The sequence below is a fragment of the Epinephelus fuscoguttatus genome, linkage group LG19, assembly GCF_011397635.1.
Source record: "Epinephelus fuscoguttatus linkage group LG19, E.fuscoguttatus.final_Chr_v1".
Lineage (NCBI taxonomy): Eukaryota > Metazoa > Chordata > Actinopteri > Perciformes > Serranidae > Epinephelus > Epinephelus fuscoguttatus.
In genome coordinates this window covers 28,311,203-28,335,657 of record NC_064770.1, presented here as the reverse complement: position 1 = coordinate 28,335,657, position 24,455 = coordinate 28,311,203, and the positions used below count along the sequence as shown (strand labels likewise).

Here is a 24,455-nt window from a genome sequence, read left to right as displayed (position 1 = left end):
CGCCACCTGCATACTGTATACTGAGCTCTACTTCTAAATGCAAATAAGTGAGAAAGAAATGGTGAATAATTAAGAAAAAACAGGAGAAGAAAAAGTCCCCACTTGGGTTGGTGGTTGGGTTAATTAAAAACAAACAAACAAACAAACAAAACCAAAACAACAAAAAAAAACAGAGTATATAAGGGGGTGGGGTACAAAAAGTAAAGCCTTACACAGCAGCGGATTTTACATTTTATTGGAAAAAGTTCTACATAAGAAAAACAAGTTAAAGACTTTTTTCATTCATTGAATTCTAAGTTAAACTGTTCACACATAGAGAAACTTACATCCTGCAATCATAGAGATTGAGATGTTTTCACTCAACATTAACAAAGTTTCTATAATGTGAGAGTTGAAGGTATGAAAAACAAATCCACAATGCTTAACAAAATACTTTTTGATAAATGCCACCTTTGTTTCAGCTTTCGATCCTGTGGCTTGTCACAACACATCCAGTTTCTAAACTTCTCTTCCAGGGGATCGTGGTTCTGACTGTAGTGGTTCATTTCAGCCTTTGCCTCTCTTCTTCATGTTCTCCGCACCTGCCCCTCCTCACCTCTCTTCCATCGGTTATTCGGTGAGGTAAAAGTGCATTTTGTCGTTTACGTTCTTGCGCTCTGGATTGAGGCGCTTCAGGATCTGTGCCAGCACGTTGACAGTCTGCTCGCTGCTCAAACCTGTGCGCTTGGTCTGGAACTTCTTCAGCAGGTCCTTGGTGGTCATCGGTTTACGGATCAGGTAGCGCCGGACCGCCTCCTCTGTTAGCTGCACATCACTGTGAAGCAGAAGAATATACAGCAGAACGTTTTTACCCTGTTCAGAAAGACTCACTCACAGAATAATTAAATAACGTAATATTTCTTAGAGGCATCAAGGAAGACTGGGAACAAAGTACCTTGAGCTCGGAGTGGATTTGCCAGATGCCGGCTGAGGTGTACTCTTCCCAGACGGAGCAGGACTCTGACTGCTGGGCTCCAACTTCAGCCGTTTGGCCGCTGGCGAGTCAGTGCTCGGACCCTGAGTCTGTCTCTTACCTGCAGGGAAGATAGATTTAGATGCAGTGACAAAAATAGCACCTCAAGTTTCCCTGATGATGGCTATTTTTGCAAGCTTCACAAAATTCCATTAATATATCATGTGTCTCATTTAATCAATCAATTAAATGGTGTATGACCAAACACCTTGCTCTAGCTTGCTGGCAGCAGCACGGAGTGTATTGGAGGTGGAGGCAGAGTCTATGGATGGTGTCCCGGGGCGGCTGCCTGTCCTGGAGCTGCCTGCGGAGCCACGTCCTCCACGTTTAGGAGGCGTGCGCTTTTTCTGAGAGAGGGAAAGAAAAAGAGACATTTGATGAAAACAAAAGAATAACACGACGAAAAATATATATAGAATTATGAAAACATTCACCACCAGATCAGTAAGAGCTCTGCTTGTGTACAGAAATATCCATGTACACACACACACACACACTATTCACCATGAATAGAGCAGAGGCCGTCTCTCCTTCGATGTCACTGTCGTCTGAGCTTTCCGACTCGCCGCTGCTGTCTGTGACACACAGAACCAAACGACTCAACATAATTTCATTTGTCTTTATGCATCAAGCAGGAAGAAGTATCTTTTAACACTTCTCTTGTTTTTTACGACCTTATTGAAGTACAAATGCTGTCAAACCCTCATCTGATTTAATGAGGTCCTGTACCTTTTTTCTTCTTCTTTTCCATTTGGACCGGGGTTTTCTTTCCCTCCTCTTCTTCTTCCTCCTCTTTTGTTTCCTCTTCATTCTGTTTCTCCTCCTCACTCTCTTCCTCGCTTTCAGATGCTTCATCGATCCCTATAAAGGACAAACAACTAATTAAGTCAACAATGCTGAAATGCACTGACATTTGCTGACAATTAGAAAGCTGAATTTCATCAGGTGAGAATTCTCATTACACGGACATGCAAGACATCCCTAGCAGCCAAACTTTTAGGCCCAGTGATGCTCTGTGTTGTATTGTTGTGTGTATTTAACATGCATAAACTCATCAGTGTCTTTTTCTTTATCAGTGATGTTCAACCACAGACAGTCTGACCTTTAGGGAGGTCCTCTCCTTTGCTGGGCTTTCCCTTTTCTGGTTCTTCATCTGAGCTGTTTTTGGAAAACAGAATTACATACCAGTAAAAAGAAGAAACACAACCAACAAGAACATACAGAGTGTCCATAATGAGGGAGTCTTTGTGTGTGACAAGGCGATAGATCTGACCTGCTTTCATCTGACATGTAATCCACCTCTAGACCCTCGTAGTCACCATCATCGCTGTCCTCCAAGGCCTCTTTGTCATTGCTCTTTCTCTTCTTCTTCTTTCCTTTCCCTTTCCCCGTCTCTTTCTTCATCTTCGTCTTGCTCTCACCATCTGTCCAAAGAAGAGGGTGTTAGGAAAAAGAACATCACATAGCGACAGAAAGAAGGATAATGTGGATAGGTATGGCAGAATAAAGGAACACTGCACGCTAAAAATAATTTTAAGTTTAAGTGGCAGTTTCCTGTTTCTTTCTCCTTACCATCCCCCATACTACTGTCACTGTCATCGCTGCTCATCTCCAGGTCGTCCTCCAGGTCGTGAATGCGCAGGTCCCCTCCTCTCCCACCCCCTTTCTTTTTCTTCTTCCCCGACTTCTCGTTCTCATCTTCATCCTCCTCGCCACGCTCCTGCTCCCGCAGACGTCTCTGAAGCATGATGCTGAAATGATTCACCACCTTGTTCCTCCTGTAACATGAGGGGAATATTAAATGTTTGACACACCTGCACCAACTGAGTGAACGACTATTTTTCCTTCACTACAGACAACCACTCGTCCTCTCTCTCACCGGCCCCACTCCTCCTCAGCCTCCTCAGCAGTGAGAGTTCGGTGCTTGGCCTGCGGTGTAAAGTTGTACCAGCCGTTCACGGGGAAAGCCTCAAAAGCTCCATCGGGACACTGTGTAAAGATGTAGTAGGACGCATTTTCTGTAACACCGCCTTTCTTCAGACCTTTGAACCTGTATGCAGACAGAGGGAGAGAATAGCTGTAACAGTAACATTCCTCCCATCAGGCCTGCATACACTCTCATGGAGATAATCTGACAAAAAAATCTGTCAATATTTCTGCAGGTTGTAAACAGATGTGTTGCTGAAATTGAGAGAGAGTGAATCAGTCGCATCTTTCCCCCCACCTCTTGCCGGCCTTGCCATTGACCTTGAGAATCCAGGGCTGGTCCTCCACTTTGAACTCACGTGTCACAATACCAAACTTCTTCCGCCGCGCTTCCTCACGCTGCTTTTTGCCAAACTCACTGCCAGCTGCACCTTCCACCGCCTCCTCCTCCCCATATATCCGCCGAGCACTCATGTCTCTTTCCATACGAGCCTGGGAGGGGAGAGGGATGTACATGTTAAGCAATGTAAAACTGACAGATGGTTACTGTGGCTGCTAAGTTATTCATTTCAGACATCAGATTTTTGTTTTCTTTGCTGGTCATTTCTCTCTCAGTACTGACTCAAAATATCTGTCATGCGTAGACACACTGACATGGAGCCCACCTGTGTCCAGGTTGAACAGTTGACTCGGTCCCCTGCATTGAAAGCCATGATGTTGTACTTCTTGCTGGTGTTTCTACAGGACAGACAAACAGAGATGCAAACCAAACCTTATTAACTTTACCTGCTTATTCCTACTGACAGTCACAGAAATAGAGACTAATTTAATACAAATAAACACCTACAATACAATTCATCATGCATGTCAGTCCATGTTACTCACTTTGGGACTCGCACAATGTATTCTGTGGCTGAGGAACTGCTGCTCCCCTGCAAGATAAAAAGATTCAGAGGAAGTACTTTGTCTCAGCACTTTGTTTTATTCCATCTGCAATATAATTTGAATGACATGCAGTACCAACAGCCCATGTCATCTTTGTGGATGACACTAAAATGCTGTCTATGTGGTACTTCAAGAGGATATACACTTTTGTAGCTGAGAATACAGCCAGTACTTACCAGTGACGTCATGATTGGTCGTCTCTGTGGATCTACCAACACATCAACAGTTGCTTCAGGTTAGTCGGGTACACTATCAAGAAAGAAGAGCTGTATTAATCAAAAGCTTGACCAGGTTAAATGTAAATAAAAAGCAAAGTGAGCTTAGCGCTAATTAATCACTATGTTGTTAGCAAGTGGGGGTTTGTCCAAGTCAGCTTCCCGTAGAGTGTTGATGTAGCTAAAACTGTGTGTTTGTCGGGTTAGCCTACACTGACGAATTAAAATTAACCCCTGACAACAGTACAACAGTCAGTAAACGCAGCATAAAGCGTGATAACATCTTACATCGAGTGGTATTGTCTACAGCTCACGTTAGCATCTGATGCTAACATAAACAGCAGCAACACGCTTAGCAAGCCGCGCAGTTTATGCCTAACGCTAACAGTTGCTAGGATACTACAGCTTCAAACTCACGTGGCGTTTATGTGAAATGAAGCACAGGTAAGTAGAAGTTGTGCATCCAAATAGAAACCGAGAGTTTTAGGACTTTAAACAGAAAATAGCTGCATCTGATTTACCGGTTGTACCGTGCTTGTTCCGTCTGTATAAACGTTCGACAGGAAACGTAGAGTGGGAACATTGGTTCCTAGGAGCCCGCTGCTCATGGGGGCAATGCGCATGCCCAGAAATGTATTTATTAAATATAAATGTGCTTCCTTTATGACACCGAAAGTCTTTGTTGCCTTTTTTGTTCTTCATATCGCCTGGTGAAGTGCCATACTGCTTCAGGTCAACAATAAACCACTTAAAGTAAGGTTTGGTTGCCATTAAAACAACTCCTTATTAACAGTTATCACCAATACTGATGTTATTGTTGTTGTTGTTTGTAATAATCACACTGATACTAAGTTATTTGTATTTAAATCAATATCAGTTCTGCCTATGTTAACACATTGATTTAATTATAGCGCTGCAGTTCCTGAAAGTGACCACTAGAGGGTAGTGGACACTCATGAGTCACAGGTCAACGTCAACCCCACCTAGCGCCAAGGTAACAAAATGAAATGAATGAATGAATGAATGAATAAATAAATAAATAAATAAATAAATAAATAATAATAATACTAACAATGATAATGATAATAATAATACAATTTTATTAAAACACACAACTCAGTCATCCACTTTATTTTATTCGACATTTTTATTCACTTTATTCATCTTGATGTAGCAATTTTATTTTCATTTTATCTTTTATTTACCGATTTTTTTTAAATAAAATTTTCTCTTTTATCTCATTCTATTTAATGTCTTTTTGTCAGGTGCCGCTGTGATACTTGAATTTCCCCTCTGGGGATCAATAACGTATATCTTATCTTATCTTATCTTATCTTATCTTATCTTATCTTATCTTATCTTATCCCACATGTGATTTACTAGAGGTCAAGAAATACCTGATAATAGCTTTGCATTCGAAATATTATAACAATAAATATTTCCACACATTTACTTTTTAATATATATTTTTTTGTAATGTCCTGCGACATGTGATATAATTTTACTTGTCATTTAATTAATAAGTCTATTCTGAATATAATTTACAGAGTTACATTGTAATAGCCAGCAGTGATCATCTCTAAATAAGGTGTTCTCAAGAAATGATGTCTTTAAGTATGTCTGAAGTAAACAAGAGCAGCCCAGCAAGATGTTCACACAATACCTAGCTGCTGCCTTAAAACCTTTCTTTCTCCATTTGTTTTTACAGGGATTTGTTAGTTATTTACATACAGCCGACTGTAGGTGCACTGCCATGTTACAGTTTTACAAGACAAATTGACAAGACACGTGAGGCATGCACACTTTCTATCCTAAGGTGTTTCACCTGTTGTGAACTATATGACAGATTTATAAATATTCAGCACACACAAACTGTATTTACAACCACTGAGAAATGGTGACTCTGTCAGCAGCAAAGGAGCAGTATAGAGACTTTTCCATTTGATTTTTATGCCTCAACCTACATGGACGTGTATCAGAATATCAAAAAAGAATATGACCATGTGTCTCTAAGGTATTTACTTTGTCCACCAACCTTACTTTGTGAAATAATTCCCATAAACACACATTTAACTTTTTGTGGTTATGATTTGGCTTGACAAAAATCAATTCAAGGTAACAAAAAACAGTTGTCATGATTTTTGTGGGGAATTCATTAGTGTCATAAAAAAAATCTATTTAAAAATGGATTGAGCATTTTGCTTTCTAGTTATAGACATTAATACATCGATGTGTTCTGTTAATAAGCTAAAATAATAAACATTATTCCCACAACAAGTAAATAATTGGAATTCAGAACAAAAAGGAAAAGAACATACCGCAAAAAAAGACAGTGGAACATACAGAATTCTGAAGCTAAAACATTTTTATCATGCTTATAGCCTGCAGGTAATGTATTGGTTTAAAGGAATAGTTAATGTACACAGTGGCTGATCTGAAATTCTGGACTATAACTGAAAGGATATGATGACATGTGCACTTGTTTTCTCAATCTCTTCACACACTCAGTAGCCCGTCTTTCTGTTGAAACTTTAACTAACTGCTAAGTATGTGCCTTTACTCAATCTAAAATGTGTTCTTAATACCTTTTTAGCATGGATGGCTCACTGAATCGGCCTACCAGACGTAAGTCCAGGAGCCCAAAGTGTCAGGAGGCCCCTCTGGCTCTCACCTGCAAAATGTCACTCAAAGTGACACTAACCAGAAAGACTCAGAACATCCACAAACATAAAGCAATGAAAACAAGGCACAAAACACTAGAAAAAGACGCCAAACGACTACAAAGAGATGCAAAAAAGCTGCAAAGAGCCAAAAGGACACTCATGATGCCTACAGAAAAGAGCAAAACATCCCCAAGGAGACACTAAATGACAACAAGGAGATGCAAAATGGCCAAAAATGGACACACAAAAAATGCAAAGAGATGCAGTTTGACGTCTTAAGGGGCAAAAACAACCCCAAAAAGAGGCTAAACAACTATGAAGTCTGTGTCTTCCTCCTGTGTAGGAGGGTGCTGGAGCCTTCTGCGTGCCTGTGCCCCTGGACTCAGTGTCTCATAATCTGCACATGCATTTTAGCACATTTGGAATATTGTCTGGGGTGATGATCCTCTTACTACTAAGCAGATGGTGAATTTTTAATACGTTGCAGTATGCCTGTCACAGCTCTGTTCCCTCCTCACGTCTTAATGTGAGCTGTGTTACACTTAAGTCTCTCCATCACGCGTACATGAATTTGCATTGATTTTTGCATTGGTGCCAAACCTTGTGAAAACAGTTTTTGGGTGCTGTGCAAATGTCCAAAATGTTGTACACGTACCTTACACAGTGGTGAGTGATGGTTTGTGGAGTCTGACGTGTCATGATGAAGTGCTGTGCCTTTTCACTCCTCCTGGGTGAGTTAATTCATCTTGTGTGTAGTTGATGATGTGTGAATTATTACATTATATTAAACTAGAGAATACGTAGAGTGTAGTCTTAGTATAACCTGCTAAGACTGTACAATAATTTTTGTAATTATCTCTATCTAGATTCAGATCTGCCCTCAGAGTGACAGACAGTTAGGATACATGTAGTTTTTTCCTCAATCAAATACAGGATTATATTTTGTTTTGCTGAATATGAACCACAAAATGCAGAATTTACAATACGTTGTTGTAAAAAACACTTTTACATACCATTTAATAACACATCTTGTCAATATTATCAGCACCTGTTAGCATGAGTTAATTTCTGTGACAGTCTTGCGTATAGATTTCATACAATTTTCCATTTAATCATTTTTTAGATCATGTAAGGACTTTCAAAGAAGCATTAAAAAAAGCTCTTCTTTGTCTCTGTGCTTTATAGGTTCCCTCTTCACCCTTGGCCGTTGTGTTTTTCCTCCTGGTATGAATGACGTTTACCTGTAAACATTAGATACAGATTCTGGTTCTAGGTGAAAAAAACAAGTCATTTTTGTTGATTGTTATTGACATAGAACGTTTTGCTGGTCCTCACAGGTTCCTGTGATGGATACACGAACATAACTGATGCATGGCGCAACTTCGCATTCAGATCGTCTTCCTTTCCCGGCTTCCCGAAGAACGATGGACATTTTGTTGGGAAGTGGTGGCGCTTCACAGGGATTGGAGGAGACAGAGTCACTTCACAATGCCATTCAGGCCCCCTTGCTGGTTCTCACTACTCCATTCGTGTTTCATTTTCATATCCAACAACTGAATCTGAAACTCCAACAACAGGGACTGCATATGGTGATGTTGCAGGGTGTAGTGCTTATTCTATTTCACTCAGCGTGGTCCTCTGTCCTGGAGGATTCTACATTCACAAACCAGCAGGTCACCCATACCCCTATTTGGTTTATGCAACCTGTAAGTAATGACCCATCACTGTCATCCTTTGCATTATATTTTAATGTAGACATGTAGACATGTCCTTCAAACTGCAACTAAGGAGACCAATACTTTTATCTTTTTACCACGAATACTATTTGTGTTTGTGTACGTGTGTGTGTGTGTGTGTGTGTGTGTTTAGATCATCATACGTGTGAACCAGACTCCTGTGGACCACTTGCTGAGTGCTCGAGTAATGGAGGCTGCACATGTGTCTCTGGGTATGAAATCCCCTCAGATCACCTACCCACTCCAGATTCATATGGTTGTGTTGGTAAGTAAGGACATGTATTCCATCTGAACCATGGGAAATAACAACAGCATTTATAATGACTGTATAATTTTCTTTATTTTAGGATATAGGGGCCGATAACATCTGGAAAGTCTAGGAGAGCCGCAAGATTTAAACCATCTTATTCCCATTCAAGTTAGCAGAGGGCTAAACCCAAATTTATCTGCTCGGTCACCATAAGTCTCTAGTGCGCTTGCTCTATGGGTCCCATGATGCAGAAGATCTAGGTGATTTCATACCACAGAAATCAAGATATTTTTTAAGCTTCATGTGCCACTGAGCAACTTTCAGGGGAACGCATGGGGCCACACCTCCAACGTTGCATCCAGTTCACCTTATACATCTTATGCTACATATGGAGCGAGTCTTCTCCCACAGTGTCCGCCATGTTGTTCTACAGTAGCTCAGAACAGACAAATCAAACACTAGCTCTAGATAGGTGCCATTTGCATTTTCGTGTCAGCCACTGTAGTTTTCTTGCATGCTTGGCACGCAGGAGAAGTTTTAGGTCCTGTTTATACGACAATGATTTCAACCGAAAACGGTAACTTTAGTCGTGTTTTGGCTGATTGTTTACACAACAGCGGCATTTTGGGTGCCTTGGAAAAAGCACCGTCTCTGTTGTCATGTAAACTTACCGCTTTTCACACATGCACGTTACGGTTCCAGTCACTAGGAATGTGCGAGAAAGTCTACCATCACAACAACAATGGCGGACTCCCGAACTCTGTTTGTTCTGCTCACCCTATTGAATTTATCAACGCTTCTCCAGCAAAGCGTAGATTTCCTGTAGCAATTCCACCTCATCGCCCGTCAAGACAAACGTTCATGCAGTTGCCATTTTGTTTGTTTATACATCACCGCTCTGTAAAAGGAAGCACATGTGCGCAGGCGCGTGTTGTTTTCATTACAAAGTCACTCCGCCAACTACTGGCCTGGCATGTAAACTACAACGTTTTTGGTCATTTTTGCGGATCTGTGTGCACATGTGCAAAATGTAGTCGTCTGAACGTGGAACTTTTTTCAAAACGAAAATGAGAAATGATTCCGTTTTCACCTGATCGTTTTTGTGTAAACATGACTTCAGTTCTGCAATTTCAACACTGGGTGCCATTAAATCATACACACTAGACCTTTAACTCCTGTCTTTAACATCTCTTGTCAGACATCGATGAGTGCCAGAAAAATGCAGAAATTTGTGGTCCTGACTCCAAATGTAACAACACCATTGGATCACACTTCTGTACCTGTCTGGATGGATTCAATGCAACAGATCCAGCATTACCACCTGGAGGCTCCAACCAATGCATAGGTACCATTTTTAAAGAATACGCTGTCTCACTGTCAATCCTGAGCTGCAATGATCTTTCCTTTTCCTTTGTAGATATTGACGAGTGTCTTGAAAATGTCTGTGGAGATGATGGGACCTGTCACAACAATCCAGGAAGTTATAAGTGTGAATGCCATGACGGCTACCACCTTGTGCCTGAAGCAACTTCTGTTTGCCAAGGTCTGTTTACAGTCATGTTACAAATCACTGCATGATTTGACTGCATGAAGTTCTTTATGACCACTATTACCAGATGTAATTCTAAATATTATGCTGCCAAAAAGTTTTGTCAAAACTCTAATATCATCTGTAAAACAAGTAAATAGCAAGTTGTTTCAGGCATTGCTTGGATGCTACGCAAAAAAACTATCACCAGGTAACTGGAATACAAATATAAACTGTTAAGGCAGTTGTTTTTGGACCCAAACACAGACACTGGCACCACAGGTAGTTGCACAAAGTAAGAAGATTTATTGGATTTACTGGAGAGGGCAATAAATCAGGCAGGCAGATGAGCTGGGTGGGCGCGTGGAGGAATGAGCAGCAGCGGTGTTTGTAAGTGGCTGGTTGTGGAGATGTCAGCACAGGAGAAGAGATGTTAGATTAAGATGCACAAGGGAAAAACACTGAAATCTCTCAATAACACACAGTATACTGAGCGGCCGCAAGTGCACCACATAGCTGGCAGTGCATGCCTGGAGAGCTGGCGTCTTAAGCTGGGGGTGGATGAGGCCATTGCACGTAGCTGTTGAGGTCCAACAGGTGCCTGATGACGGTGCCGCGCCCACAACACACACACAAGGGAGGAGGAGACACAGGGGAAACAGGGAGAACTACAGTTGGACTAAAATTTCCTTTTCACATTTATTCTTGTATTTTTAAAACCATCATGCCACCTGCATTAACTGTTCCTTTCTCAGATATCGACGAGTGTTTCAATTCCACCGTCTGTGGGCCTGACTCTGACTGCACCAACACACCTGGAGCACACACCTGTGCATGTCAACTGGGGTACGCGCCAACTCTACCAGACCAGGAGCCCAGCGAGGAAAACATCTGTATTGGTATTTAAATTGATTATTTTTCCGGTTCCAGATGATTTCAGCATCTAGGATCAGATGGAAAACTGCTACTCAGCTGCAACTCTTTCATTTGTGTGTCATGTTTTTGGCAGATGTTGATGAGTGTGTTGAAAATGCCGCCATCTGTGGTCCTGATGCTAACTGCACAAACTCAATCGGCTCTTACATCTGCACCTGCTTCCCTGGTTATCGGCTGAACAACCCAAACGTGATAGCCAGCGTTGCTAACCCATGCACAGGTGTGTGCACATGTTCACTATTAGTGCGACTATCATGTGTTTTACTATAATGTGTTTAACTGCGCCTCTGTCTCTCCTCTACAGATATAGACGAGTGCAGTGAGACACCTGGTATATGTGGTAAACAAACAGTGTGCACTAATGAACCGGGGACCTTCTATTGTTCTTGTCCTGATGGATTCTACCCTTCAACTGGAATCCTGTGGATATTAGGGGTCTCGTTTTGTCAAAGTGAGCTTGGGATGCAATTTGTTACAGTGTCTACAGCACAGTGCCATATCCTGATGTGTTCAGTGACTGTGCTCTTTTCTTCTACATTGACTCATCAGGTCTTCAGGACATTTTAGACGAGATTCAACCCCCAGAGGTAAATATCACCAGCAAATAGGCACCGTTAAGGAAAGAACAAACGTGTGGTTTTGCTTAGGTTTTGCTGCTTCATCTTGTGAACATCCAAGTTACCTACTAAAGAAGTTCGTTAGCCTGACACCTGTTACTTGTTAATAGTGGTACCTTTGTGTTTTCCCCATTAAATATGTAACAGTGATTTTAGAAGGGTATACAGCAGGGGCGATTGCTCTGAGATAACAAGGGAGGCTGAACTTCCCCTAAAATTTCATAGAAGAATTGGTCAAATATGCACTACTGACTTTACATTAAAATAAGAATTTACACTGCATTAAGCATGCGCTAGGATGTATTTAACATCATGACTTTATCACCAGTTTTCAAATGCGACCTCCCTGTCATACATTCTCGTGTCAGCACAGTGGACGCAGAGCCTCCAAGCATTCCTATGAGACAGCGCTGGATAAATGCGACAAATTTGTCACTTCCAGGGAGGCTCAGCTTCCCTGGGACCTAATGGAGTGGTAGGCGGGAGAGGACGCTTGGTGTCTGCATGATGATTGGAGTAATTGTCTAAAAGGCTGAACCCCTTAGTGATTGACAGCGCTTCGCATTTCGAGCTCAGTCCTAAGCAGATATTTGCGAGTGGAGTCTTCTGACAGAGTGCCATCCGGAGTTCCTTATTTCCATAAGCTATATAGCTCAATTTCACCGTTTGTAAACCCGTCTGAAAATCGTTGAGGTGTGTTTTGCTGTGCTTCTATGGAGTGTGGTTGAAAAATGGCTTCAATTAAATGTTCCTTTTATAAGTTACTGCCTCTCTACAATATGACACATTTTATGATGTAAACTTAAAGTGAGCTTCCCCTGTTTGAAAGACCAGCAGCCGCCACTGGTATACAGCTAGCCTGTGCCACATACAGAATGTGAAAATGTTGCGATATTTCATGCTGCACAAACATTACTCTCTTTTGCCAAAACAGGCCAATGTTTAAATACTATACACTGCAAACTGCATCTAAGCATACAACATTAAAGTTGAAGCTATGTTTGTGTATTTGCTGCAGGGACAGACAAAAGAAAGAGCTTTCCTTGGCAACATGGACCAACAACTGAAAGACAATGAAGGCATGATCTTACCAGTACCAGTGAGTAGAACGCAAAGAGTGATGCGCACTCTCCTACAAAGCTTAAATTGATTTAATTCCAGATCATTCGCTGCAATAATGATCCACACAGAAGGTTATTTTAGCAGCCCTAAAATCAGATATTTAGAATATCACTATTTATTTGACTCTTAAATGAATACAGTCTATGTAGATGTGGTCAAAATAGCTGAAAAGGGGACTATCACTGCACAGTCTTTCAATTTTAATTGGATTTCTGAAAAGACAGATCACCTTAAAATCTAAAATACATATTTTTTTACGTTTACCTGTGGTGCTATTTATCAATCTTGAATGTTTTGGTGGCAGTAATCGAATGTTGGAGCTGTCCAGATGGCTGCCTTCTCTCAAATCTAATAGAACCAGATGGCACTCGCCTTGTGGTGCTCAAAGCGCCAAAAAATTACATTTGAAAAACTCAACAGCAATGTCTCTTTTCAGAAATCATGATGCGGTTACCCAAGATAATCCACAGACCTTGTCATTAGCAGTTACATCCATCCATCCATTTTCAGAGAGATGTATGTCTCAAGAGAAGGCAGACAGCGATAACTGATACTTCCAACACTCTGCGACTCACACCAGAACAATTTAGATTGAAAGAAAGAACTGCACGCAATAGGAAAAATATTTATTTTTTTATTTTGAACTGTCCCTTTAAAATGAGGAATTCTGTACTAAGTACTAAGTTACAGTAATGTTTCAACGTGTGCAGAGGTAATTCTACATAAACTGGAAATTGATTAAAATTCAGTTTAAGTCTGATGCACATTGTGTGTGGATGACACTGCAACTGCATTTACATAAATCTCTCCCTTGCTCTCTTTCTTGTGCTTTCTCTACAGACTGTGACCAACAGCTTCTCAGCATCTATGGTACCTGCTGTTCCATAAATACCTGATGTCACTTTAACTGTGCAGTCTTCAGTGCTTTAATCATCAGGCAGGTCAATTACTGAGATATCTTAATTCTCGTAGGAAGTGTCAGGCGTTGGACCGCGTGTCAGGTCAAGCAAGGTGAGTAGCGAAGGAGACGGGGAAGTAGGCAGTGTGATCCTGGGCATCTCAGACCGTTTAGCATCTGCAATAGTAGAGCCAGGTTGGAACAACACCAAGAGAACTGTCAAGAGTCCAACAGTGGGTAAGACATGTTCATCTTAGTTCACTGTATGTTTACATGGCGGATATGAAATTAGGCTGTTGTAATGCCAACCTGTGTGTTAGATCTAAGTCTCGAAACTATCGGACCTGGAAGTGACAGCGCAGAGAGCTCTTCTCTGTCAGCCAATGGAAACACCATGGAGATCAACCTGAACAGTTTGGCCAAAAATAACAATGGTGAGAAAAAGCTCAAAGTGAAAATAAGATGGCATTTCCAAACTTCTGTACATATATATGTTTGAAAGGAATCATACCTTGTAATTTTGCATCTGCACGTGCAACAAATGCACAGGGTTAAAGAAATAGTTCACCCAAAATTAAACCATGCATATTATCCATCTTATCTGTACTGCCATTTATCAGTGGGGTTTGTTTTGGTGTGAGTCACCGAGTGTTGGCGATATCTGCCGTAGAGATGTCTGCCTTCTCTCGAATGTAATGGAATTAGACTAGATGAGATATGTAATTCCTCCAGTATGTTCTGAGTCTGCCCCGGGGCCTCCTACCAGTGGGACGTGCCGGGAACACTTTTAACGGAAGGCACCCAGGAGGCATCCTGATCAGATGCCCGAACTATCTCAACTGACCCTTTTCGATGTGAAGGAGCAGCAGCTCTAGTCCGAGCTCCCTCCGGATGTCCGGGCTCCTTACTCTATCTCTAAGGCTGAGCTCAGCCACCCCATGGAGGAGACTCCTTTTGGCCACTTTAGCATTTGTATTTACATGTAGGAACTATTTTCTGTCAACCAAACTACACTTGCCAATTGTATCACTATGCAGAAGATGCACACTCATGGCTGAGGGACTCGTTCTTGTGACAGTGCAAGATATACACTCGTCGTCCTCCTTGGCTGAGCTGTAACATTATCTAGCTTCTGCACAGTGATACACTTGTGGTGGTTGTAGCTTGGTGTACAGAAAGTAGTTCCTACATGGAACCGCTCACAGCGACATCTGAGGATTATCTTGGTCATGATTTCTGGAAAGAGACATTGCTGTTGAGTTTTTCAAATGTATTTTTTGGCACTTTCAGCACCACAAACCAAGTGCTATCTGGTTCTACTTTATTTGAGTGAAGGCAGACTTGTCTATAGCTGGTATCTCCAACACTTGGCAACTTACACCAAAAAAATCTAGATTGATAAATAACACTACAGGGTGAAGTGTTCCTTTCACATACTTTAAATATACAAAAACAGGCAGTGTGTTTAAAAGCACTGATCACCTGCACTCTGTGGACATTTCCAGGTTCTGCAGCAGCTGTCTTCTTGACACTAACTGGGATGGAGAGTCTTCTTAGTCATCAATACTTTGAAACAGAAAACCAGACAGAGATGTACTCGGATGTTATCACTGCAGTCTTACCCTCGATGAACCACACCAACCTCACCGAGCCCGTCAACTTTACCATCCATCACAAGAAGGTGCTGTTCAAGTTATCTCTACATCTACCTTTTAAGATAACATACAGCTTGCTGGGTGGCTTGGTGGTGGAGCGGGCGCCCCGTGTGCGGGGCCGTTGCCGCGGCGGCCCAGGTTCGGGTCCGGCCTGTGGCCCTTTGCTGCGAGTCATCCCCCTCTCTCTCCCCCTTTCATGCTTGGCTATCCTGTCCATTAAAGGCAAAAATGCCCAAAAACATATCTTTAAAAAAAACATACAGCTTGCTGTTTTTCAACATATCTAAAAAAAATCTTTGTTGCTCTGCTTTCATCAGACGGTACCTGAGTCTGGTTTGGTGACCTGTGTGTATTGGGAGGACAAAACAGAGGAGGCAGGAATTGGAGAAGAAAGTGAAACAGGAACAGAAAAGAGGAGGACAATGCGCTGGTCGGTGGAGGGCTGCTGGGTTGCGTACACCAATGAAAACTACACAGTGTGCAGCTGCTCCCATCTATCCACATTCGCCCTCATCATGCAGATTGGAGAGGTATCATATGCGAATGTGCATTTGCTAAAACAAGTTCCCACACACAAGGTCAGATTGATGACAGTATGTGTTTGCCTGTGTGTTGTATCTTCTCAGCCTCCACCAGAGGATCCCTTCCTGGAGTGGCTAAACCGAATGTGTGTGATTGTTGGACTATTCTTCTTTGGTTTGGCCATCTTCACCTTCCTCCTGTGTAGCTGGAACCCCAAGATCAACAACACAGCCCGTCTTCACCTCTGCCTCAGCCTCTTCTTCTCCCATCTGCTGCTGCTGTGGAACGATGAATATGTTGAACAAGAGGTACAGTAATCAAAGATGGAGTTGTTTTTGTTTTTGCTTTAGACTTAAATACTAAACTGGATCTGTCACACATGGATTAAATGTGACCCAACTGAACCACTCTTTGCTGAGTTATCAGAAGCATTTAATGTTCGAGTTCTATCGCACACAGGCTCCACCCCGTACTGGACTCTATGGGTGATACTTTCTTCCAATCACAAGCATGGGTTACGTTATTATAACCCTAGTTCTATTAGCACAGGCGGAGCCCTCACCTCAGGGGCCCTGCCACTTCTATGCGTCTTGCTGAAGAGGGTTTAGAATAGCGGAAAATGGTGTGTCGTTATATACTGTTTGGTCTGCACTTCTTCAGGTAGGCATGTCCTTGAAGGAGAGTTTAACCCATAGTCTCCAGGAGAGGGCCATGCCTGTTCCAATAGAACTAGGGTTACAATATTGTACTTCTTCTGTCTCCACAGCTAGCCTGCACCGTCATGGCGGGGCTTCTCCACTTCTTAGTTATAGCAGGCTTTGTGTGGATGCTGCTGGAGGCGTTTCAGCTCCACCTGTTGGTCCGGAGGCTCACTAAGGTGCAGGTCATCCACAGAGATGGCCTCCCCAGGCTAGTTCTTTACCTGATTGGCTACGGCGTTCCATTTGTGATTGTGGGTGTTTCTGCACTGGTATATTCTGATGGATATGGTGCTACTGAGGCAGAGGTGTGAGTAAGATAAACAGTAATACACTCAGTCATATTCTCCTGTATGTCTGATGTGCATCCAGGTTGAAAGTGTTTGATTCTGCTACAGGTGCTGGCTCTCGAGACAGCGCCATTTCAACTGGGCTTTAACAGGCCCTGTGATTGCTATCCTTGCTGTGAGTATATTGCACATTAGCAGATACATCACATCTATTTTAACAAAAAATGAATCAGCTCAGTCAGGTTAATTCTCCAATTTAATTTGTCGGGCACCATTTTTAGCTAATTGAAAATCAAGCTAACATGCACTTTAACTAATTTTTGACAAAATATTATTCCTGGCCATGTTAAAGGTGAGTCAAGAAGCTTACTCAATGTCCTGCTGGATTTACAGCAAAGACAAGTTTATCTTCTGCTTGAATGTTTACAGACATTTACAGGCCATGTCCCATTATTGGTTCTCCTCCTGTGTTTCTTCACCATTGGCCTCAACTCAAATCAAAGAAATTCTCTTGAAGACACATTACTGTCTTTGTTATACATCTGTTACAGGCAACCCAGGTTTATACACACCTAATTATAAACAGCAGATATGTTTTCAGGGAGACATAATGCGTGTTCTATTATCATCCACATATTATATTTTCTATTAACATCATGAGGAAATTTGGCTCATGAATGTATCTGGCAGTTTGCAAAAATGACACTGAACACATCAGCACTGAAAGCATATTTCAGTTGTTTTCCGCCAAAATAGGCAATCTTGCAAGACACTATCCACTCGTAGTGACTACAGCAATTATGTTATTTAGTAACATACAAACAGAATTCATAGTAGACAGCACTGCTACATATTCTTCAAAATGGCACATTACTAGCAGTATTTAAGGTTTCTATGGAGGTTATATGTTCTTCTGCAGCTCAGCCTCTGTGTCTTTCTTTCCTTCAGCTGAATTGGATATTGTTCTGTGCTACTCTATGGAGTCTGAGACCCACCCTGGCCAACATGAAAAGTGATATTTCTCAATCCAGAGACACCAGGTACGAGTGATAAAGGTTATCTTTGCATGAAAATGAAATAAAATCAGTAATTTTCTGAAAATTCTGAAAGTTTAATGTGACTATTCATACATAGTGTACATACAGTGTAACAATATATCACAGACTCTACGTGGTGTCGATCTGATCGCATTTGATAGACTTATGCAGATAGCCAATTTGATATTCTTTCTTAAATTTATACAGACTACACTAATTATGCTCACCCTTTCTAAGCTGACAAAATGTATATCACAAAGTGTTTAAAAATGTACATAGTGTCCATCTCTCTTTAAGGTCCAGTGTGCAGGATTTAGTGGTATATATTGACAGAAATGTAAGATAATAACTATGTTTTCTTTAGTGTTTAAACACCTGAAAGTAAGAATCATTATGTTGTCTTATCTTAAAATGAGACACTTATATCTACATATGAAGTGTGTCCTCATTTACAGAGATCGCCATGTTGCACCGCCATACCTACAATAGCTTGCAACAGACAAACCAAATACTGGCTATAGATTGGGCCATTGGCATTTTCGCATTTTTGTGTCAGATTTTTTAAATATAAAACATTAATCAGTGCTTTCACCGGTTTAAATCACTGGGTCCATTTGTTTTGGAGAGGAAAATAGAGCTTAGAATCTCTGCCCGAGCCCGAACCCGGCCCCACTGGCCGCGCACATGTAATTTGTCGGTGGTGACAACGTGTGTTTCGGCTTCGTCGAGTGTACCAAGTGCAGCACAATGCTAGTAGCCTATATGATAGCAAAAAGAAGGGGACCTCGACACTTAAGAGGCACATGATGAAGGCTCGCCATGGAAAGAAAGACGAGAGTCAGCCTTCAATGTCCACGTTCGTATCCTGAAAAAAATGTTGGGTTTAAACCGGGCGCGGGCTCATAATTACAGTTAAAGGGACGGGCCGGGTCAGGCTCGGACAGAACATGCACGGGTTCGGGTGGGGTCGGGCTGGATTTTTTGGGCCTGCTCTAAGCTCTAGAGGAAAAGTCCTCAGTGGATAATTCTACTCCTGGTACTAGGTTAGCGGCCCGTCTCCAACATGCCAAACAGCATTGGAAAAACACTGATTTGTAAAGTGAAACTGGTTTATTCAGTGTTTTTAATGGTCTAAGTCACTGGATCCTATCATTTTGCAGATGAAGAGACCTCTGCGGATAATTCTGCTCCCAGTAAAAACCTCCTGAATGATGAAAACTGAAGGAATTCTAAGCAGGAGAAGTTACAACTGGTTGCAATCTGCAATCCTCACCACTAGATGCCACTAAATCCCCTTAAGTCTTACACACTGGACCTTTAAAGAGTCATACATTCTTGAAATTAAAACTCATTAAATTCTCATTGTTTACAGATTGATTTTGTTCAAGATAGTGGCCCAGTTTGTCATACTGGGCTGCACCTGGATCCTGGGCCTGTACCAGTCAAACCTTTTCTTCCAGGTCCTCTTTATAATTCTTAACTCCCAGCAGGGAACTTTCCTCTTCATCGTCCACTGTCTGCTCAACAAGGAGGTACACATTTTACACAGATAACTCTCTCTGCACTACTACTAACAATGTCAGCAATTACACACACACAGCTGTCCTTCTGTTTAGTTACATTAATACATAAAATCTAAAGTGAGTCTTTCATTGTACTCTCTAGGTTAGAGAGGAATACGTGAAATGGCTGACCTGTTCTTTCAATAAGCACAGTGAAGGAGGAACTGTGGTGAGTTAGTTTAAACACCAAAGCAACAATGCATAGTACGAGGAACCACTTTAATAACTGTGAAATGCTTGTATTTATTTCTGTATATCTCTTTTCTTATCGAGGTGTCTTTGTAGCCTTTATATGGCTATTAAGACTACAAAGACACAAACAGTCTGCCAAACAGCCAAAACAACCCAAACCAACATCCTGGGTGATCCTAGGCATGCCTGCTATGTGTTTCACTGATCAAACATTTTCTTTCAAATGCCTTGCTGGAATTATGATCTGTGTAATTTTGCATATCTGCTGTATTCAAACAGAAAGATGCACCATCAGTCTCTGAGGACTTGGACAAGGCTGAGTAGAAGACAGGCTGAAGGTGATGGAATGCTGATGACAAAAGAGAGACGGAAGACAGAGAGGAGAGATGCAGACTGTGTCCACTTTGAACCATTAGTCATTACATGTTATTTTTTGTTGTCATTTTTATTGCGGCTGGGAATGACAAGTCATCAAATGTATATGTACGTGAGGGTGTGTTTACTGCTACTGTGTTAAATCCATTAGCCAGAATAATTGTTGGCATAGTACACCTCTGCAAACCACAGATATGTAACATTTGCACATTATTTTGTAGCGGATATATCGAAACTTTACGTTTCTTCATGTTTCAGTAATGCTGTGGTTATGTTTCGGCACAAAAGATGCTTGGTTACGGTTTGGAAAAGATCATGTTTTGGTTTTAAAATGCACAGTTTTGGTGCCACGATAGACTTTTTTCACTGCAGACATTTTGACATGCTGTACATACATGTTCAACGGCTTACTAGGACACTTAATGGAACTGAGCCACTGTTAATGTTATCAATTTCCCCTGTGCTTTTCCTACTGTGACAAGTCAAAACGTCTGCTGTGAAAAAGGTCTATTGCCACTGCAGAAGTTTGTTGGTCTTGAACAGTAGTCAGTCAGCAGGTTGGCATCCATTTCGCCTAGGTGTCATGGCATCCACTATCTGCTCCACCTACCAGGGATGACGTCAGCTAATATACATTTGATCAGAACTGTGTCACTTTAGAAACATTGATATGATATGTAACACGTATAATGTATTCATGGTTTGCAGAAACATACAATGCAGACATTTTCTTCTGGCGACTGGGCTGACTACTGTTCATTGTGTCGTTTTCTGATATGTTTGATTTTCAACATTTTTTCTTTATTATTTCAATTGTTTTTCTCATTCAATACATTTTTTTTGTTAATATGAAAGTCTTGCTGACATCCAGAGATGTATGTGCGTGATTATGCACATAAACTCATTGCTTGTTAGTTGCTGTTGTTTTTAACTCTGCCCTGCACACTTTGTGTCCTCATAAACACACGTGACGTGGTGGATACTCAGGTGTGTGCTCCGGGTCTGAATCACTCCCTACTTTGCCGTTATTCTTGCATGACATATTCACAGTATTTTCATCTGTATATCTTAAGGGCTCTGTCTATTGTAAGTTTAATTGTTTTCAGTGCATAATAAACCTCTGTTGCCTTGGAGTTTTCCCAGTTGTTTACTGAAATGTACCCAGTGTTTTGACACCCCATAGTGTCCCGTATAGGATGAGTAGGTGTCACATTCTGCAGCTCCTAGAATAGATGTGTGGAAACAATTTCAGATGTAAACTACAGTTATCTTTGTGAGAAGACTGAATGTCTTCAGACTGCTGATTAAAGAAGGAGGAGTGTTCCTGAAGTTATTTGTACAGTAACAAATCATCATACTGAAATCAAACTTAAAAGAACTTCTGTTAACATTGTTTACAGAGTAGGAGAGAGTAATGGGAGGGGAGACAGCAGGAAGGAGCAAGTATTTATAAGCACACTTTTTGTATCAGGGAAACATCCAACGGGTTACTGTAGTCAGTGTAAAGGAGTCAGTGGAGCATATTCTTATTTCTTGCAGGAAATATGAGGAAGAAAGACACGGTGGAGAGGAGAAAGATGATATTTATGTTTCTGAAAGTTACAGGACTGCAGAAAACTGTAAAGACTAGGACAGCAGTGGTCGGATAAAATCAGAAGGAGGCAGTAATGCAACTTGAAGAATGTCAACTGCCATGAAAGACATTTATCACCAGTCCATCAGATTAACTGTGGAGAGAAGCTACTGTGATGGTTTTCACAGCTAACACATGTAAAAGCCTGTTGCAAACTTTAAAATTGTGTCATTCTGTCTAGTTTATGTTCAAGTTTGTGTCCACTTCCTGTTTTATTTTGAAATCTGTTTTCATTGTGTTTAGTGCTCCTTTTACTTCCTGAGTTTTCCTGCCTTTTTTAATCACCTCATGTGTTTCACCTGTGTCTTGTCCCACTCACCTGTGTGTGGTAAGTAATCAGCCCTTGTGTATTTAAAGCCCAGTGTTTCCCCACATTGCCCTTGTCGCTCTAGTGTGTTCATGCTCCCCAGTGTGTTTGATTCCTTGTTTTTTGACGCTGTGTGGATTTTTGGACTCTGCTTTTTGTGTGATCTCCCTGAATGGACTTTTCTGCCTTTGCTGACTGTCTTCATGTGTTTGACCCCTGACCTCCTAGGTAGATTTGGATTTGATAAACTGTTCTTGGTGTTTTGTGTTTTTCCCTGCAACTGAGTCCCAGTTTTGTACTAGATTGTTGCAAAAATTGAGGAGAGAAAATACCATATCTGTCAAATTAAAAAGCAAAGCACTGCAAACCAGTCTTTATTATTAAATGCATCACATTACTGGCCATAAATTGAGGCTAGACGCTCAAACTCTTCAGTGAGAAACAACAACACAGAGCAACTTTGACAAACCTCAGGTCGAACAGACACGTCTACCTGTATCTATATGACATAATAAACAAAAGGACATGACACAGCATTTAAATATTGCTTTATAAACCTGCCATAATTTCAGTGCTGGTACACATCTCCAGTGTTGGTTCTTGGTGATGTCATCTTTCTCTTTCCTTGAAGTGGATTTGCATTCTATTTCTTTGCATGTGCACTAGAAAGGAAAACATTTTTGGGTGCTGTGCAAATTTTGACGTGCCATTGCTTCTTCTGGGTGAGTGATATCATGCAATTTTGTCATAAAAAATGTATGTAAACCAACAGGAAGTAGTTTATTAGAACAGCCCCATGAAACTGATAAACTTTATTTTAGTAGTCTATTTCAAAAACTGCTATTTTAAAATCACAAAATTAGTATTTCCAGTAGAACGAACGTCATTCTGAAGTGCTTTTGATCAAAGTTTTAGCTTTAAAGATATGTTCTGATTATATATATGTTCTGATATATTAGATTATGATCATGCTTTAATATTGATTTGAGAGAGGCACTGTTGGTAATGGTACCTTTTTAAAACTTTTTGTGACTTTAATATTGCTAAAAGAAAATAAAAAAAATTAAGTTGCTATTTAGTTGATATTTTGCAAGGCTGAAAACTGTAACCTGCATAATGATTTGTCAAAAATATAACCAGCCATATTATAAATGCAATTGCTTTCAGGACATTGATTCTTATTTTCCTTAACAATCCATTATCTCTCTTTGTTTCAGGTTTCCTCATCATCCCTGCAGCTACGGATTTTCCTCCTGGTATGAATGATGTTTGAAACAAAACAAAGAGCTTCTACCTATATTGAAACAACCATGATGTCACCATTATTGTCTTCATGCAGGTTCTTGTGATGGATACACCAACATAACTGATTCGTGGTGCAACCGAGACTTTACATCCACTTCTTTCCCTGGCTGTCCCAATGAAGATTCAAAGCTTCTTAACAAATGGCGGCGCTTCACAGGGATTGGTGGAGACAGAGTCTCAAGCAAACGTGGTGGCACACATCATACTGTTTATATTGCATTTGCTCACCCGACTACCGAGTCTGTGACCCCAACAAGCGGGACTGGGTATGGTTTTTATGCCGGCTGTTATGCCTTACCTGTAAAAGTGAGTGTGGCCCTCTGTCCTGGAGGATTCTACGTGTACAAACCAAGTCATCCACACAGTATCACAGGATATGTAACTCGTGAGTAATCCTATTTTTTTTTCAATTTCTGTGTCAACATGTAAAGCTTTGAAGAAAGTTTACAAAATAAGCATGATGGCTGATGCAAAAGCTCTCTGTACTTTGAAAGTTGCATCACAGGCAGGCATTGCACTGATTACAATGTGGCTTAAACAAGCTAGTGTAAGAGAATGGGGTGTAAAGTAAACGTTTGGTGTTCAATTCTCAATTTACACCAGTGGCTATCATTATGGATATTAATGCTATTAACTGAGGGTCAGAACAATCAATTCTTTAAGAACACAAAGTTAAAGTTCTGATTTGTGTTTGAGTCCAAGTGTAAAAGCAGCTTTGTTGGGCGATGATGTGACGTTCATTAGTGATCCGGGTTTCTGGTGATATTTAAACTCTCTTAAAAAGGCACTGAATTCTAATATGGGTCCTAATTGGTATTAAGATGTCTTAAATCAATCTTTCAAACATCTAAAAAGTGCTGAAACGTGTAGTATGATTTTATGAATTGTTTTTTTTCTAATGCTGCATTGAAAAATCTCAATAACTGGTAACATCTATTTAAAAAAAAAAATACTCTCGCATTAATGTCAAGCAGATCCACTTATATTTTGTTTTTTGCAAGGGCACTAAGAGCAGAGATCCCCTAGCTGTC

The 24,455-nt window shown here is 41.0% G+C and overlaps 2 protein-coding genes across 3 annotated transcripts; one reads left to right on the top strand and one right to left on the bottom strand.

Moving 5' to 3' along the window:
* Positions 1 to 219: 219 nt before the first annotated feature.
* Positions 220 to 4,677, bottom strand: gtf2f1 (general transcription factor IIF, polypeptide 1). 2 transcript variants are annotated; one of them, XM_049562363.1, is made up of 14 exons: positions 4,620 to 4,677; positions 4,060 to 4,132; positions 3,824 to 3,870; positions 3,604 to 3,676; positions 3,237 to 3,430; positions 2,892 to 3,062; positions 2,585 to 2,790; positions 2,286 to 2,436; positions 2,115 to 2,170; positions 1,742 to 1,873; positions 1,517 to 1,587; positions 1,221 to 1,359; positions 935 to 1,073; positions 220 to 814 (listed from the first exon to the last, which is right to left on the bottom strand). In XM_049562363.1, the coding sequence occupies exons 2-14, from the start codon at positions 4,069 to 4,071 to the stop codon at positions 610 to 612; spliced, it is 1,596 nt and encodes a 531-aa protein (XP_049418320.1). In that variant the 5' UTR covers positions 4,072 to 4,132; positions 4,620 to 4,677; the 3' UTR covers positions 220 to 609. The 2 variants fall into 2 exon arrangements, with proteins under 2 accessions (XP_049418320.1, XP_049418319.1); XM_049562362.1 differs by having other exon boundaries at positions 4,516 to 4,653.
* LOC125879661 (adhesion G protein-coupled receptor E2-like) lies at positions 4,532 to 20,140 on the top strand. The gene is given in 23 exon segments (XM_049561631.1): positions 4,532 to 4,542; positions 7,885 to 7,985; positions 8,099 to 8,467; positions 8,631 to 8,762; positions 9,946 to 10,092; positions 10,165 to 10,290; positions 11,031 to 11,174; positions 11,285 to 11,431; positions 11,516 to 11,662; positions 11,761 to 11,798; positions 12,847 to 12,927; positions 13,791 to 13,820; positions 13,923 to 14,085; positions 14,169 to 14,282; positions 15,354 to 15,529; positions 15,821 to 16,033; positions 16,130 to 16,333; positions 16,792 to 17,033; positions 17,122 to 17,188; positions 17,962 to 18,053; positions 19,423 to 19,582; positions 19,716 to 19,781; positions 20,084 to 20,140. Coding segments are annotated over 23 exon segments (3,027 nt in total).
* Positions 20,141 to 24,455: the final 4,315 nt, after the last annotated feature.